Below are 17,000 nucleotides of genomic sequence, written 5' to 3' on the forward strand. Positions count from 1 at the left end.
AAAGATGAATAAAGCGTTTTAAACAGCATCTATCAATGCAGAAAGCCCACGACTTCCTCAAGGGAACATTCTCTGCTCTTTAAAAATATACAGTCTGTGTCCATGCCAAAGGTCAATCGCAGTTCAAGACGGAGCCCTAGAACTTGCCCTGGCTTATTGTTAATGAGTGCGAGCGCCGTGCCAGAGACATTCAACTGCAAGTCCGAGTCATCCCATAATTTGATGACATGATCCTAAACTGGACCACGTCACACCTCATGGTTTCTGCAGGAGCCTGATGATTAGTGACGTCAGTAAACCCGATGGTCGCCCTGCGAACACTGCTGGTCCAGGGTGAGTGAATCCGCACTGGGTGTGGGAGACACTGGATCTGTGGCAAATACTCCTGAATAAGAGGGCCTTACGTCATTGACGAGTAACTAAAAACTCAATAAAGCCGAATCTTGCATGTAAACCATTTAGTACAAATTCATGTCATTTGGGACAGCATGGTTCACTGTTTGGGTGAACAGAACTGACTTCAGGTGACGCAGCCAATTCATTCTGATGCTGTGATAAGCCCACAGTCCTCAAATGCACCTCTAAACAAACACGCATGTGTGTGTGTGTGTGTGTGTGTTACTCTTAATCCTCATTACGTGTTTTCATGAATGAGCATTGAACTGGTTCAACAGGAACCAGTTGATTATGAAAATAAGACCAGTCTCCAGTGACCTTTGGTCTTTAAATATCCACACTGAGAGCTGGCGCTGGACCTGATTGGCTCAATGCTTGCCCTCTTCTATATGCTGAGTGGGCTACGGCCAAGCGGTTCGAGGAGAATACCGTGGGCAGATGTCTCTGATCAGGAGTGCTGGGTTGTTGTAAGATTAGAACTGGGAGGTCATCCAGAGCAGCAAACAACATTTTCTGAGCAGGAAAGCCAAACCTCGACACCGACCTAAAACACAGGCATCCAACGGCTGGAATGAAAATACGCCTTTAATTCCTCGGTCGTCGCGCGCAATTCGGAATTTTATTCCTCCTTCAGCTCCTCAGACAGAGAGGCGTTATGCAACTCTGTGGGTGTCTTAATTAACACACAAACACACAAAATAAGAAAAGGCTGGCACTCGACTGCTCACACTGCTTTCAGTCAGACATGACTGACGCTGCAGCTGTGTTTTCTCCCGAGTTTCAGACAGAGTGAATATTGATGCAAATCAATTTCATACGGTATTTAATCTATTCATTTGAAATGTAATAATAATAATCAAAAACAATCACATTTGCCATTGGTAGATCTCGGAGAAGCCCTGTTGACTATTGAGGTAATATTGTTTAAACAAGACTTTTATTAAAAAAAAAAATCTATTTAGTTTTGATGGTGTCAGGTGAGCAAAAGAAGCGCACACCAGTGAAGATGTGAAAGGCCTGGATGAAAGCTGTCCCCCCCCCCACACACACACACACACCGCAGCCGCTGTTCTTGGAACAGATTATTTGTTTTTCCTCTCCAGCTGGTCCAGCAGAGGTCAGGGCCAGGTGCGTGCGTGCGTGCATGCTCGGTCCATTGCGTGCGTGTGTGACAAGCGATCCAGGTTCAACATTCAGGTTCATGGACTGATGATTGTCAAAAATGTGTTCATTTGAACCGATTTACATTTGACATGAAATGTCCACAAAATGTTCCTCCAACAACACGAGAGCGTCAGTCAGACTGCCTGCAGTCAAATGACACCAGGCAACAGCCCCACATGTGGGAAATCTACATCCTGGTCGTTCTGTCATTAACCCAGAAGTGGACGCTGGATGTTCAACAGGTGGAGGTCCAGGAGTTTCCCCCAGGACACTGTTTTTCAACCAGTGTGCCGAGGCGCACGGGTGTTATGTGAGATAATGTCACGTTTGCCATGAGAAATGATCCAACTTCAACTAATTGGCCTAAAAAATAATAACATTCCATTGTGGAGTGACTGTGCTTTAATAGGAAGCTTTGTGTGCATCTAAACAGGCCCAGGTTTCACACTGAGTGAGTATAAATAAATGAAGAGACTATATTGCTGCCTTTCCCTACTCATTTGCTCATTTCGTAATATTTTTGGCTGGTGGCGTGCCGTGGGATTATTTCAATGTAAAAAAAAAATGTGCCATGGCTCTAACGACACCCAGTTGTTATTCTTTCTTGAAACTATTTCACCAGGTGAGAAACAAAGCAGACTGTCCGTCCGTCCATCGGAAGCAGCGTCACGTTTCAATCAAAGCGAGCCGCTGGCGAGCCAGACTGTCCGCCACGTGAACCCACTCCGGTCGAAGGGGGGAAAAAAAGAAAGAAAGAAAAAAAGAAATCCATTTCAATTGACAGAGAACCTGCTGCCGCTGTCAATTACCCATCGTTCCCTGCACCCTTAATTGTGCACTTAGGTGAGCACATGTGCCAGAGCCCTGGCTGCACTGAGGTGGAGGGTTGGGGGGGGGGGCAGCCAGCGGGGAGTCTTCCGCCTCTGGCTCTGTCACCTGAAGGCATCGTGGCAGGGGAGTGGAGGGAGGAGGGGGTGGGGGGGTGGAGAGCAGCGCCTGGCAGCCCTCTCCACCTCACACGTGACGCAGACACTCACGCACACACACACACACACGCCGACACGTGCGCGCCCTCCTGCAAGCGAGGGGAGACATGTGACCTTCCGCATGCGGCCGTGTTTTTCGGAGGTCCGAGCACTTGAGCTCGTGCTGCCTTCACACGAGTCCTTGGAACGTCAATGCAGGACGGACGGACGGACGGACGGACAGAGGGACGGACAGAGGGAGGGACGGACGGAGGGAGGGACGGAGACATGCTCCTCTGCAGCAGCTGAGCTCGTTTGTCTGTCAGTTTGCGTCAGGGAGACGCAGGCTGTCGCCCTGAAAGGACGACTCAAGAGTAGGGAAAGGCAGCAGGCGGGAGCAGAGGGAGCGCTTGTTTTAAAGAGGAGGCCACAGTGGTGGACAGTGGTGGACAGTCCTCCTCCTCCTCCTCCTCCTCCTCTGCCTTCTCCTCTGCCTTCTCCTCCTCCTCCTTCTCCTCCTTCTCCTCCTCTGCCTCCTCCTCTGCCTCCTCCTCCTCCTCCATCAAGCGAAGGTTTGGCTTCTCTGTAAAGCGCAGGTGGCTGCGCAAAGACAAACCCCGAGCAGTTTCTTTGCTTTCTGTCTGGCCTGCATGTTATCGGGAGTTTCAGAGTTCCCATCTCTGAAGAGAACAAACAGGAGTTCAGGGTTGGCTTGTTGGGCTGTGAAAGACCTCCTTTGTGTGAGAGACACTGAAAGTTGTCGTGTCGCTGCCGACTCCTCGGCTTCCTGGAAAAGGTTTGTTTTCACTTTCTTTCCAGCCCCGGGATGAGGAGCTGGGCCCTCCTCCCTCCTCTCTCCTCCCTCCCGCTTGTTTTTCATTACCCTGTGAACGCCGCTCAACCCCGGCCGCTCCTGTCACAGAGTCACAGGGCCGGCAGTGGAAATACAAATATGACAGATTATGGCGTAGATTACGGGGCTATATTTAGAGAGGAGAGCTGTGCAGATTACTGCTGCCGGACGCTGCTGGATGCTTCAAGTCACTCTGCCTCGAGTTTGACTGTTCCGCCTCCTCCTCAGAGATCTTAACACCTGGACCGAGCGACTGGAAGAGGAGGAAGAGGAGGAAGAGGAGTAGGGGGAGGAGGAGGAGGAGGAGGAGGAGGAGGTTCCACCTTCAACAACATGTCAGGTGAAGTGTGCCTCCACACGCGGACCCACAGCTGGGAGTAGAGTGGCAGCATGTCTCACCCATGTGTGCCACCGAGTGTGTGTGCGTGCGCGTGAGCGTGCATGAGGGTTCTAAACCAGTGTAAACATATGCAAAGACATTTAATTAAAAAAAAAGCAAAAAACAAAACATGTGTGATGATGACGGAGGCGGACGCCCTTCTCCTGTAACGGAACACCGTGTTCCTCAAAACACTGATCTCATGCAGACACACACACGCCCACACACGCGCACGCATGCAGGCGAGCGCACACCCCCGCACGAGTCACATGTCTGGACATGCCGCTGAGAGGCCGGTCTTGTTTTCCTTGTGACGTGACCACGAGGGACGAGCGCGCTTCCGAATGAAAGCGGAAGCGATCGTCCCCACACACACACACACACACACACACACACACACACACACACACACACACACACACACACACACACACACACACACACACACACACACTTTGGAACCCTGACTCCGACTCACTTTTATTTTTCCACTTCTTTTGATGCAACATTTTTTTTAACTGCTGATTTTTCACAGCAAGACTCGCTGCACACTTGTGTGTTTGCGACACCTAAAACCTTGTGTGAAACCGGCGCCAGGCGATGTAAAACGATGCTTTTTACATATAAAAAGGTCCTTTTCATTTGAAAGAGTGATTAATCAATTATTTATTTATTTATTTTTACATAAAAGAGGTAGAAGACGGCGCTAGAAATTGTTAGTGTGGAAAGTAAAGTGGAAGTTGCAACAAAAGACACACGACAAGGAAAGAAACGCTGGGCGCCGCCTCGTTACCTGCTCTGGCCGGGCTGCTGTGCAGGCAGTTGGACGACGTGACGCCGGTGTGTACGGAGGTGGAGGCGTGGTTGCTGAGGTCCATCACCGTGGGGGCGGGGGTGGGCGGGGCTTGAGGCATGATGGGCGGCTGGCACGCCGGCGGGTGCGCTTGGTGCTGGCTGTGGTGGTGCTGCGCGGGGCTGGAGGGGATGCCGTTCTCCGACAGGAACTCCTCCAGGTCCATGTACTCCAGCTGGAAGGTGTCTCCATCGTAGGGCAGCGTCTTGTCCCACAGCGTGGGGCCCAGGAAGGCCGACTGGGGGGCGCTGCGCTCCTCCTCCAGGCTCTTCTCCTTCTCTTTGCTGAAACCTGAAGGGACATCGCAGTCGCGTTACTCGGAGGTCGCCGTTTAACGGTGGCAGACAATATAGCAAAGTGAGCATTCTCACCGTAGCTGCTGAACTACACAGTGGAGCAACGACAGGCTAGTTTGGTTTGCTAAGTGCTAGCAGAGTGGCTCAATCTCTGCGGTACATTTCATAGGCCAGGGGCGGGCAAACAACGGCCTCGGGGCCATATGGGGCCTGTTCAGCTTTTTAATTTCAAATGATATCAACAAGTGAGTCATAAAATAGCTGCACTGCATCCATTTTCTGTAACTTTGCTTCTGTTCCTTTTCAATATACATTAAACATTCTCTACATATCCCAGGATCTATTTCACCAAAACACTCCATCCATCTGCTCCTGCTCCAGCCCCTCCGTGGCCCACCAATCAAAAAGTTTGCCCACCCCTGTCCTAGGCGCTGCTGCCACCTGCAACTCAGCTTTAAATTAACTGCAGCTTTCCATCGCTAATATATCCTGATTAAACGGTTGGTATGCATGAGTGAAGAAGCTACCCTACAGGCACACTGAAAAACAGTGTGGAGGCCAACTACTAGTCGACATCCATCAACATTTCATTGCCGTATCACATTCAACGTCTGGACAACAACTACTTGACGGACTGATATATTTGCTGCCTATGTCAAAGACTTTGGAAACAAAGAATGGCAGTCGAATAAACTGAAAAAAACTTTTTTTGTAGATGAATAGATTTTTGTCAATATATTGTTAGCCTAAGAGCAGCGTAGTTGCCTAAGTCATATTTGAACATTTTCGAAAAACAAGAAAAAACACATTTTTTTTTAGCAAGCACATTGGTAAAGTTAGGCAGATCACACTTTGGCCAAAAAATGACTTCGGCAATTATGCTATTAGGCTAACGATATGTGAAACCAGCAGACTGGACCCCAGTGGCCAGTGGTGGTATAGCTCCTCTACCTCCATGTCAGCAGACAGCAGTTCCTGTACGTAAAGGTTCCTCTCATCGAGGAGAAGCTTCCTGGTGTCTGTCTTAATCGTTTGTTTAAGTTGATTAGTAATTCAATGACATACAAGGCGGAGCCTCGTGATCGACGGTTTAAGATCTACAAAAAAAAAACAACCAAACAGTCATTGTCAGTCATTGTGAACCTGATGCAGCTGATTTCGCCAAACTGGTGAGTTCACATTTTTTGTGTTGAGCGTCCATTAGGCAGATCAGACAAACGCCTGCGAGCACCCGAGTCGAGCTACACGCTGAAGAATTCTCGTAAGAGGTGTGACTCCAGCGTGCCTTGACTACACCCCAGCAGAACCTCCGCTGGGGCTTGTTGACCACATCTGCGGGAGCGGACAAGCTGACTTCTCCCAGCTCCAAACACCGGTGCTGGCTTGATGTCTCCCACAGGAATCCAGAGTGTTCTTCTTCATCGTCATCAAGCCAAATGTCGACGGATGACCTTTGGTACATCGGCCCAAAACGTTTTAGTCTCTTGTTTTTGAGAATTGCCAACTTGACCAGTCAGTGGTCACAAGACAGAGCAGACGACCAGCCTCACTTCAAGACTCACCACAGCCACAACAACAACAAAGATTAAATCAATATTAGTATTACTATCCATTCATCCATTATCAATACCCGCTTCTTCCTCAACTCAGGGTTGAAGGGGTCAGCTGGAGCCTCTCCCAGCTGTCATAGGGTGACACCCTGGACAAGTGGCCAGTTCACCGCAGGGCCACGTAGAGACAAAGACAAATAACCACACACACACACACACACACACACACACACACACACACACACACACACACACACACACACACACACACACACAATTCAGAGTTCCCAGTTCACCTCACATGCATGTTTTTGGACTGTGGGAGGAAGCAGGAGAACCCGCAGAGAACCCACGCAGACATTATTGTTGTTGTTGTAAATGATAATAATAATAATAATAATAATAATAATGATGATGATAATAACTATAAGGCCATCAGAGCTGGAACACCAACCAGACAACTTTTACTCAATCCTTTACATAATCTTGATGTGATCTATTCACATTATGTAAGTATATTTTCTTTAAAGTCAGCTGACAGTTTTGCTGCAAATGAAGGTATGAAAGCTCCGCAATTCCCAGCGGAAATAAACTGTGTTTATGGATGACAACTACCCCACCCCCCCTCACCTTCCCCTCCTCCGCAACTGACATGCCTGCTACTCTCCGAACGCACTTAGGTTTAGAAAGAAAAGGAAAAAAAAAGTTTGCGCGTTCCCCGCACATTGTGCACAATTGACGCCACGCGGGGAGCGCTGACAGCTCGCGGACAGGCACGGAGATTCGGAACATTTACCCTCGTGGTGCAGCGGTAGCTTGACGGGGTTCTCCAGCAGGGACTTGAGCACTCCGTGCGTGGCCGGCGGCAGGAAGCCCGCCGGGGTGAGCGGGACGGGGTGGCGGGACATCTTCTCCATCGGTCCTCCTTGCATTGGCAGCCGCTCGGTCCCACTCAATCAAATCGGAAGGAAAAGAAAAAGAAAAGACGAGCACACACACACACACACACACACGCGCGCGCGCACTCGGTCTTGTGTGCGGGAGTGCAGTGGGATCAGTTGCGGCGTTCGGCTCCTCAAACTACATGAAAACGACGGAAATGAGCAAAAAAAATAACGGCGACTGCAATTAAGCTGCGACTAAAAACGACGGTAGACCAGTGAAACGAGTTTGCAGCAGTGCCTGGCCGGACTGACCGAGCCCGTGTGTGTGCGCGTGTGTGTGGAGGCAGCTGACGTCAGAGCTGAGGCCACACCCCTTCGCTGGCTTTTCCCGCCCCTCACTCCGTTCCTGTCCTGACAACTCGCATTCGGAACTGAACGGAAACGTTCCAACTCTACTGCCAAATTACAATTTACAATGCTAAAAGGGATTGAAAATATGGATTGAAAATAATTTATTTTTATTTCATTTTTATTTTTGTTTTTATTTTTACTTTTACTTTTACTTTTTATTATTATTATTATTATTATTATTATTATTATTATTATTATTATTATTATTATTATTATTATTTAATAACACTACTACTATTTTACCAACACTACACTCTGTGAGCTTAAACTCTCGTCCAAACCTGTCGCCAATTCGTATGAGAGACCAGCGAGATGAAAACGAAACAAACAATTGAACTACTGAATTATTGAACAATGGAACTTCTTGTCGCAGCTGCTGTGCTAATGTGCCATGTTATTAAATTGCAGATGATTGGGCCACTAAATCTTCATATTCTCCTTCAGCCATTGTGGGTTCGTGGTGGTGGCAGATTTCATAGAACCTGACAACACAAGCTCACTGAATGATGATTAAATAAGAACTTTACTATAATACACAACAATGGAAAAATAAATGACTCTGGGGAATAACTCTATTACCATATTTACGGGAAAATTGACTTTTCAAAGTTAGTTTAGGCCAGCAGAGAAGGCCTAGCTGGCCCGCCACAGCCCGCCACAGCCTTTAACCAATGCTAACTTTGACCAACTGGCATTAGGACTCCATGCTATTAGCTAGCTCATGTAGTTGAGGTTTACACAGTCGGTCACTACAGCCATAATCATCTGACTGCTACAGATACATTGTGTGGCTGAAGTTAGTTGGCAGCGGCAGACGTCAGCAGGCTAATCTTTGGCAGACGAGGAGTCTTGCTAACACCGGGTGCGTGAGAACCACCGAAGAGCTGGGAGGCTTCATTCAACACCCGCCAGCTGCGTCTTCGGCGCTACTCCAGACCACACATCCTCAGTCATGCAATGGATGAAGTCCTCGAGGAATAAAATAATTCACCCATGATGTAACTCGATTCGGGTTGATTGATGTAAACAATACCACAAAGCCCCCAAAAGAGGTTCTTGTTCCCGTTAAGTGGAGTCGGGGAGAATTGGGCTGCTGTTGTGTCTTTGTTTCCAGTGTCCTTATCTCACATTGTCTCTGATTAGGTAGCCTACAAAAATTATCATTATTATTATCATTATTATTATTTTATTTTATTTTTAATTTTTTTTGGGGGGGTGTCTTTTTTTCTCTCCTGTTTGTAAAGTTTACAACTGTTCTTATTAGTGTGGTGCAGTGAAATAAAAACATATTCTGCCTTTTTTTTTCAACTTGGAAAAATAACGATGCCTTATTTTGTTTTTGTGGCCAGCTTGTCTTCCCACGCGAGTTATCCCACGTTGAGTATCTGCGCTGTGCTTCAGCACCCAAAAGCACCCAAAAATAGAAAGTCTCTGTATCTGCTGTGGAGGACTCCACATTGCTATGCTGTGGTGGACCTGAGATAAACCGCGCACACAGCTCGTGGAACCTAACACACTGACTAGATCCTGTTAGCACAAGTTATAGTTTCTAGTGGGTCAAATTTAAAAATGGCTGATATCTGGCTTGGCTAAACTAAAAATAAATACATAAATAAATAAATAAATAAATAAATAAGTTATCCTTCAGCCAGATCTTTCCACAGACAGACAGAAGTGGCAAAACAGGTACAGGTACGAGAGTCAAACATCAGCACTCTTTCATAAAGCAGATTTGAATAATGTGCCCACTTTAACGTGCATGTTTCTGTTACTGACAGGAAAAAAAAGAACTTTAGTGAAGCCACTGCCTGCACTCACACAGGCACACACTGCCTGTAGAGAGGAATGCTGGGTCACATGAGTGGGCTGGCTTGACCTACTTTCATCCAATGACAGGCTGGCATCAACCATGCCCCTCCCCTCTCCTTCACCATGGACACATGGAACCTCATGTGCTCCAGTGAGAGGAAAAGCAAATCCATTTGTACGACAGGGGAGAGAGGAGCGTCATTAAGTGATGAAGAGGAGAAGGCAAAAACATGAAAGAATTAATGAAAGACGTCTATCTATCTATCTATCTGTCTGTCTGTCTGTCTGTCTGTCTGTCTATCCATCTATCTATCTATCTATCTATCTATCTATCTGTCTGTCTGTCTGTCTATCTATCTATCTATCTATCTATCTATCTATCTATCTATACATACATACATACATACATACATACATACATACATACAGTGGTTGCTGTACCACAGCATTGTTGTGACAACCTATAAAGTTGACCGAGACTTCAGAACGGCACTAGCAGCACACAAAGCTACTGTGACAAGGCCGATGCCTGCACCGACTCACTGCTTTTAAATGGACACTTGTTGGACGCGCTGTGCTTTAAAGGACAAACTGATATCGTCCTGCTTCTGGTTTAATATGATTAAAGCTGATTTGATTTACATCTTGCATCTAAAAAAAAAACTTAATTTACATGCTACTGACTCAGAAATCATGATTACATTTTGAAACTATGCATTTGTATAAAATCACATGGTAAAAATATAGTTCTAAATAACACTTAGAACTAAGCCCCTTAATATGGTGTTCTGAGAACCAACAATATATCATATTTTTGTTGTACTGTACATTTCTAAACATTAAAAAAATAATACAGCCAAATTAAACTAAAATGAACCAAATATGCCAATAAAAGCAAAATAAAAAATTACTGAGAATTTGGAATTTTAAAAAGCTAAAATGTGTGGCTTAGGGCCAGCTTGCATCTAAGATAACCTACATCTGCTACTGCTAGCTCAGTATTTTTATCCTTTGCATACAGCGGCACAATTATGGTTGTGGTGTGTAATGGTCAAATCAAAATCTCTGAAAATATCGCTAAAATTTATAGGATAACACAATTTCAGAAACATGTTGCTGCTGTAGCAATGGGACTGAAAATAAGGCAGTCATGTGGAAGTCGACCATGGAAAACTAATTTCATAATTTGGAAATTGGAATGCCTGACAAACAACTTAATGTGGCTAAAAACCGAAGTCTGACAGAATTGAGTTTGTATTTGTTGCCCTATTGACGTCACACACTCGAAGGCGAGTTATCTAAAACGTCTCAGACTGTGCCCTGTTGTTCCCGCTGCTGTGAAATCTCCAAAGACTGAATTATATTTCCCTTCTCTGACCATGGGACTTGTTTCCCGTTCACTTCACTCTGACAAGACAACACAGTCTCAGGCTCACATTAAAAAAAAAAAAAAATCATTTTCCGGGGAATGGTTTTATGGTAACCCACTGCCAACAATATGGTCATGTAATCCCAGCATTTGTGTTGTACCCGTTCTGGTCCTTCACCATCACACAGCCTCAACAATGATTTACATAACCAAAGCTGCCCTGAATGAGCTCAGTCAGAGTGTCTTAAGACTCGAGGCACGGCTGAGCCAAGACCTATTTTCACCGGCGAAAAAACACGACAATTAATAAGATCTGCAAAGGCGGCAAATAAAAGTGAAGTAGCCTGGGCTGCTTCAGGATCTCTGCTGAACTCATCAGCAGCAGCAGCGTTGGAAATCTGGTGAGCTGCGGTCTGTTTGGGCCGAGCCTTTTAATCCTGTTCCGACAGTGCTGCAGATGCCGCCCGTGATCTTTCACCTCTGCAGGGTGAACCAAGGCAAAGAGGCTTTGCAGGTTGTGTAACTTCACCAGTTTGGTTGTAAACTGCTCAGAAAAGCCGTGTACAGGAATAGGTGTGTGCCCCCGGCAGATTCAGCACTCGCAAATATTACAAATAGCGGTGATGCTTCTTCTTTTTTTTTCTTTCCTGAAATATAGTTAAACTCTACAAATTCATTGAGCAAGGGTTTTACATTTTAGACACCTTTTACTTTCAGTTACCAGAAATCACCTTTCCACAGAAGAACATCAAGTTTGTCTGAGCTGGCACACGCCAACACAAGAGAGCTGAACAAATGCCAAAACGCAAAATTTCTCAAGTTAGACAATTATTTTCTTTCCCTATAAATTAAAAACACCTCAAAAGCTGCTTTCCTTCAAGCACATTTTCCCCTTGCAAATTACACTAAACAGCACTCGAGTTCTGTGTCCCAGTTTGACTGCCACAGCAGCATGTGGCGAACACATGCAGACTGGTGGTGCTCGATCTTCGAAAGCTTGCCACAGCGCTTTAGATTTAATGCACCCCATATTTAAAAATAAATAAATAAAAAAGTTTAAATTTAAACCAGGCTTGGGCAAACCTTTTGCCTGGTGGGGCCACAGTGGGTTCTAAAATGTGACAGAAGGGCTTGAGCATCAGCAGATGCATGGAGTGTTTTGGTGAGCCACCTCATAGGAGGGAAAATAAATGATATGCAGAAACATGCTTTAATGTCAACTGAAAATGAACCAAGGCGAAGTTGCAACAGAATGTGTGTCTTTGAAGCCCCGTGGTGTCTATCTCTTTATTGAAATGACTCTGACAACTATTTTATGACTTATCCACTATCAATATAATTTCTTCAAGTCCGGCTGGCCACATTAAAAAAGTTTAATGGGCCCGTTGTTTGTGACCGTGGCTGTTCAAGACAGTTTTGTAGCCAAGTGTGTCTCTCTCACTGTGCATTTGTTTACCAGGGGAAACACGTACGCAGAACAACATGAACTCATTCATGTAGACTGAATTTCAGTTGCAGTGTTTTTAGCAACACAGCAAACCGCTCTAAATCTTTCACATTTCACACCTTCTCTCACATTGCTGACAGTGCGAACTCATTTAGTGTCTTGACTTGGCACAGAAATGTATCACACGCATCTCCCACCTTCAAAACGAGGGCAGTTCCAATGAACAAAGTGACATAATGAGCTACCCGATTCGTGATCGAGGCGCTCGTTGCGTCGCGCAGACCTGTTTTTTCTTGCTTTGCTAACATGTATCCACGCGAGCGCGCGGACACTCTCTCCCCGGCGCCCCGGCAGATGCGGCCATGCATTCAGGTTTGTTTAGGTGTTTCTGTGTGTGCTTGCGTGTGTTGTGTCATTAGTGCTTCCATGTGCTGCAGATATTTATAGCCGCACTTGCCGGGGAGAAGGGGAATCAATAGTCGGCGCTCCAGGCAGGGAGAATATTGGCTCGGCTTTCCACCTCCAGCCTGCGCACACACACTAAATATACTATCATTCACACAGAACACCGACGCACACCGACACACACCGACACACACTGGGTCTTAATAAACCTTTCCCCCACTGACCTCCTCACCTGAGCCCAAACAGAAAAATGATGCCCTTTTATTATTATTATTATTATTATTATTATTATTATTATTATTATTATTATTGTCATTATTATCATCATTATTATTATTATTATTATTATTATTATTATTATTATTATTATCATTATTGCGGGCTCTTGTTGTGTTTTGTTCAGTGTATAAAAAGACAAAACAAAGTGTCAAATCTGAGGGGGAGGGGGAGGGGGTAGCGGTGGGGGCGGGGGGAGGGGGCTCGATCTGACACACCAACACAATCAACAACAATCACTCTCATAATAACACAATCAGCACCAGCTGGTTTGTCAGATGACTGCAGAAGTGGTGCCCGCAGATGCAGGTTGCAGTGAGGCTTCACAGGTTATGAGTCAAACGCGCTCCTCAGAATGCAAAATATGCAAAATAGGTTTATTTTTTGTGTGTGTGTGTGTTTGTCTTGCCGTCGCCCACGGCGCTGACACGGCCGCCTCATGAATTATCACGCTGCCTCTGCCAGAATCCACCTGTGCTCTCTGTTTTCTGTCGTCCCCGTCAGGTTTCTGCTGCCGAACCCCCCCTGGATTTTTATCAGATCAAAATGTTCACGCCGCCAGGGAGTGAATGGAGACGGAGCCTTGACGCAGAGATGCCTGCGCGGGAACATTATTCACGCTCGCTGTGAAATGGAATTAGAAATTCCAGTCTGAGAGCTCCGTGACCGGACGGACGCTTGCGCGGCAACGTCTTCCCCAGATGATGACCTTCACCGCCTCCAAACCGCTCTATTATGTTGCATAATTTCACTGGCAGAACGTCATAATTCTGCACCGCTGTGCAACTGTGTGACTGCGTGCAATCCGATTTTTCATCGTTAACGACAAATGTTTTACAGATCTACATACAATGATTTCGTTACCCCCAAAGTGACTGAAGCACATTCAGCGCACATTAATATTTAAGGTCCAGTGTGTAAAATCTGGCTTGATTTATGACTTTTGCAGAGGTAAAAGCTTAACATACTACCCATTAATACATTAATAAAAGTGGACAGGACAATAAAGTCATTTGGTTTTCCTACCTTTAGAGTGGTTCTCATATATATAAGAATATAGATAAAGCAGTAAAGGTCTTGCTCCTAGTTCTCAGCCATCTTAGTATTTAAGGCAGGCAGGTTTTAAGGCCTCCTTAAAACTTTACACACTGGACATTAAGCATCAAGTGTGATCACTTTACTTCGCACTAATATGCATATTTCAGAGGCTAGCTATACCAACAAGGAAACGGAACGAACTTCACAGCTCGTGGTGACAAACTCTCAGCCTCCGTTTGACAACAATTGAGAGGAGCAGGAAATGAAAGTGGAGCAGCTCAGAATAACTCGGTCCACAGAGGAAGATTTCCTGGTGCTGGTGAGAAAAACACACCGGCCACATCAGACCAATGGAGGTGTGAAGAGCTGCAGTCCTCAAGAGGAGTCCCGAGGTGGAAAACGCTTTTCTCACAATTTCAACTAAAAGGAATGATGCATTGCGACTTGCAAGTTGAGAAACTTCATCAGAGGTATTTATTCGATTAATGAAGACTGTTAAATGCAACGTTGTTACACCATCATAAACGGCCACAACCCCCCCCCACCCCCCCCACCCCACACATACACACACACACACATGGCAAGGTAACTGAAATAAAAGTTACAGTAGCTCGCGGCACACAACTGAGAAACACTGACTTTTCTCAGTGTTTGCTGTATCCAGAAGTGAGTTAGCAGGAAATACGTGTTGTCTTGTGTAAACCGGTAAAGTTCAAACACAGTGCTGAGAAGAAAACCTCTCTGAGGTGTGGTATGGCACTGCCAGAGGCCAAGCACGAGATGCAGGTGATACATATGTAAAGTTGGAGATGTCAGTAAAACGAATGCTGCGCGCCACTTTTAGCAATGTTGTTCGTCATCCTGCTTTGCTGCGTGCACCTGTGTTTGGTTCTCATGCTAATCTAAGCTACCGCTGCCTCGTGTGAGTGTAAATATTTGAGGCACAACTCTTTAAATGCCACCGGCAAAGACAAAATAAACATTTTGAGAGCACAAGAACTTCTTCTTGGGCTACATCTCCGTCTCCACAGCGGGCCGCCGCTCCTTCACCCCTACATGGACCTCTGCGCCTGGTGGGGGGCTCGGGGTGAGGCTCCATGATGTTGTCTGGGTCACGTGACTGTCATGGGCCACAAAAGAAAGGAAAGACGGTCGTCACACAGATGTTTTCAAAGTTGACCCCGAGAGCCTGAGTGCCCGCTGCTTGTTGTCCTGAGAGGAAACGGCATCATGTGAGTTGTGATGGCGCGGCTGCGGCCAGAGCTCTGCTTACAAGAGAGGCATCCCTCCGATCAGCTGATGGCTCTGTGGCCAAAAATAATCAGGGACGGGTTGGATTTTTTTTTTTTTTTTTTTTGGGGTTTCCAGCTTCCACGACGAAACAAAAAAAAAAGAGAGAGAGAGACTCTGATGCAGTTCGTTTGTTGAGGTACGAATAAATCATCGCTACAGATGCCCATTAAGGTACGCGTCTATTTTAGGAGCACAAAGAGCTGCTTTAACTCTGCCTCTGTTTCAACCTTTACTGAGTTGTGGCGAGAAGAGGAGCAGGAGTGTGTTCACGTTTCAATAAAGGGCAGCAAAGTAATGCTTGATAAACTGCCTAGTATGATATGATATGATTTGAAAACATAAATATTTCATAAATTGCGATGTATAGCAATTTATATAAATTTATATAAATGATAGTATAGCCTACTATCATTTGCTTGTGTTAGCTAGCTATGGACCACAGCTAGCTAACCCCCTGAACTACTAGCTAATTTAACACTCTGCTACCTTTCCCTTTTAACCGCTAGCCTATATCCCTGTTAACGTCTATAACAGCCAGCAGACTTCTGTCCCCATAGTTTTTGTGAAATCCTTTCATTTACAATACAATGGTTTTTCTGTCCATCATTTTTTTTACACATCAGTAAAAATTCTTACTTGATGTAATACTTGACTCCGTCAGCAGTGTAGGCCTCCTCCCAACCGTAAGGGGGGCCTGTGAAGGGAGGGAAAAGAGATACCATCGAACCATTTAGTCGAGAGATTGAGGCCCAATTTCCCAAACGTATCAGATCTGCTCACACATATTCATTTCCATCAATGCTTGCTTTCCTCTCAGAAGGCCTGGACGGTGACGTTACTGTAACTTTCCATACTCGTCTCTTCACTTACAGTATGGGCCGTTGCATAAAACGTCTCTTAACCCCGATTCTACAGACAAAAAGAGACAAAGTTTCAAGAGGGCCCCTGCAGACATCAGCCTGTAAATCTAAACCGAGGGTTTGACACCTCCAGATAAAAGAGGGATTGTTGTCGGTAGGTTGTATCGGTGACCGAGGGGCCCCTGACATGTTGCGTGACATAACACAGGTAAAACAATATGTCCTAACGTGTCATCTATCTCAATATACAGACAAGAAGCCTGGCCAGGTTCAGAATTGCACGCTTGAACTTATTTCCAACAGTACATTCACGGTGTGCCCTACTATTGCATGCACTACGACAACTATTGGGATGTTCAACTCCCGTCATCATTGTACATCTTGATTGGTGATCATCAACTGTGGCAGGCAGGTGTAATTTGAAGTACAAAAGAAAGGTACGTAATTTGCTTCTTTGTATTTTGGCTGTAACTCTGTGACGTTGTTTCCCCTGCACTGGTCAGAATGGCCAGGATAGCATGTTGGCCACCTGTGCTACATCCAGCTGACCTTGGGTACTTCTAGTTTACTTACTTACGATGTATTGAGATACACTAAATATTTTTAGGCGTACTAAGTACCACAGTTGTATTGATATTGGAACGCAGCCCTTGTCTTTATTCCTCCATTCCACTGACTGATTTAATCGTCTAGTTGCTGACCCTGGTGGCTGGTTGCAGTATAGCTTGAGGTATTTCTCTCAAAGTTCACCT

General features: G+C 45.7%; 1 protein-coding gene across 2 annotated transcripts in view; it reads right to left on the bottom strand.

The window, feature by feature from the left end:
• LOC142894002 (hepatic leukemia factor-like) overlaps positions 1 to 7,680 on the bottom strand; it is a 12,585-nt gene extending 4,905 nt beyond the window's left edge. Inside the window, exons 1-2 of one of the 2 annotated variants that reach the window (XM_076035084.1) lie at positions 7,253 to 7,680; positions 4,551 to 4,901 (exon numbers count right to left, since the gene is read on the bottom strand). In XM_076035084.1, the coding sequence (XP_075891199.1) occupies positions 4,551 to 4,901; positions 7,253 to 7,388 (487 nt within the window). In that variant the 5' untranslated portion in view covers positions 7,389 to 7,680. The remainder of the gene's footprint in view (positions 1 to 4,550; positions 4,902 to 7,252) is intronic. The other variant, XM_076035085.1, reaches the window with a different exon arrangement.
• Positions 7,681 to 17,000: the final 9,320 nt, after the last annotated feature.

Source organism: Nelusetta ayraudi, unplaced genomic scaffold (assembly GCF_046127955.1).
Source record: "Nelusetta ayraudi isolate G7.1 ecotype Tasmania unplaced genomic scaffold, CSIRO-AGI_Nayr_v1 ptg000042l, whole genome shotgun sequence".
Classification (NCBI taxonomy): domain Eukaryota; kingdom Metazoa; phylum Chordata; class Actinopteri; order Tetraodontiformes; family Monacanthidae; genus Nelusetta; species Nelusetta ayraudi.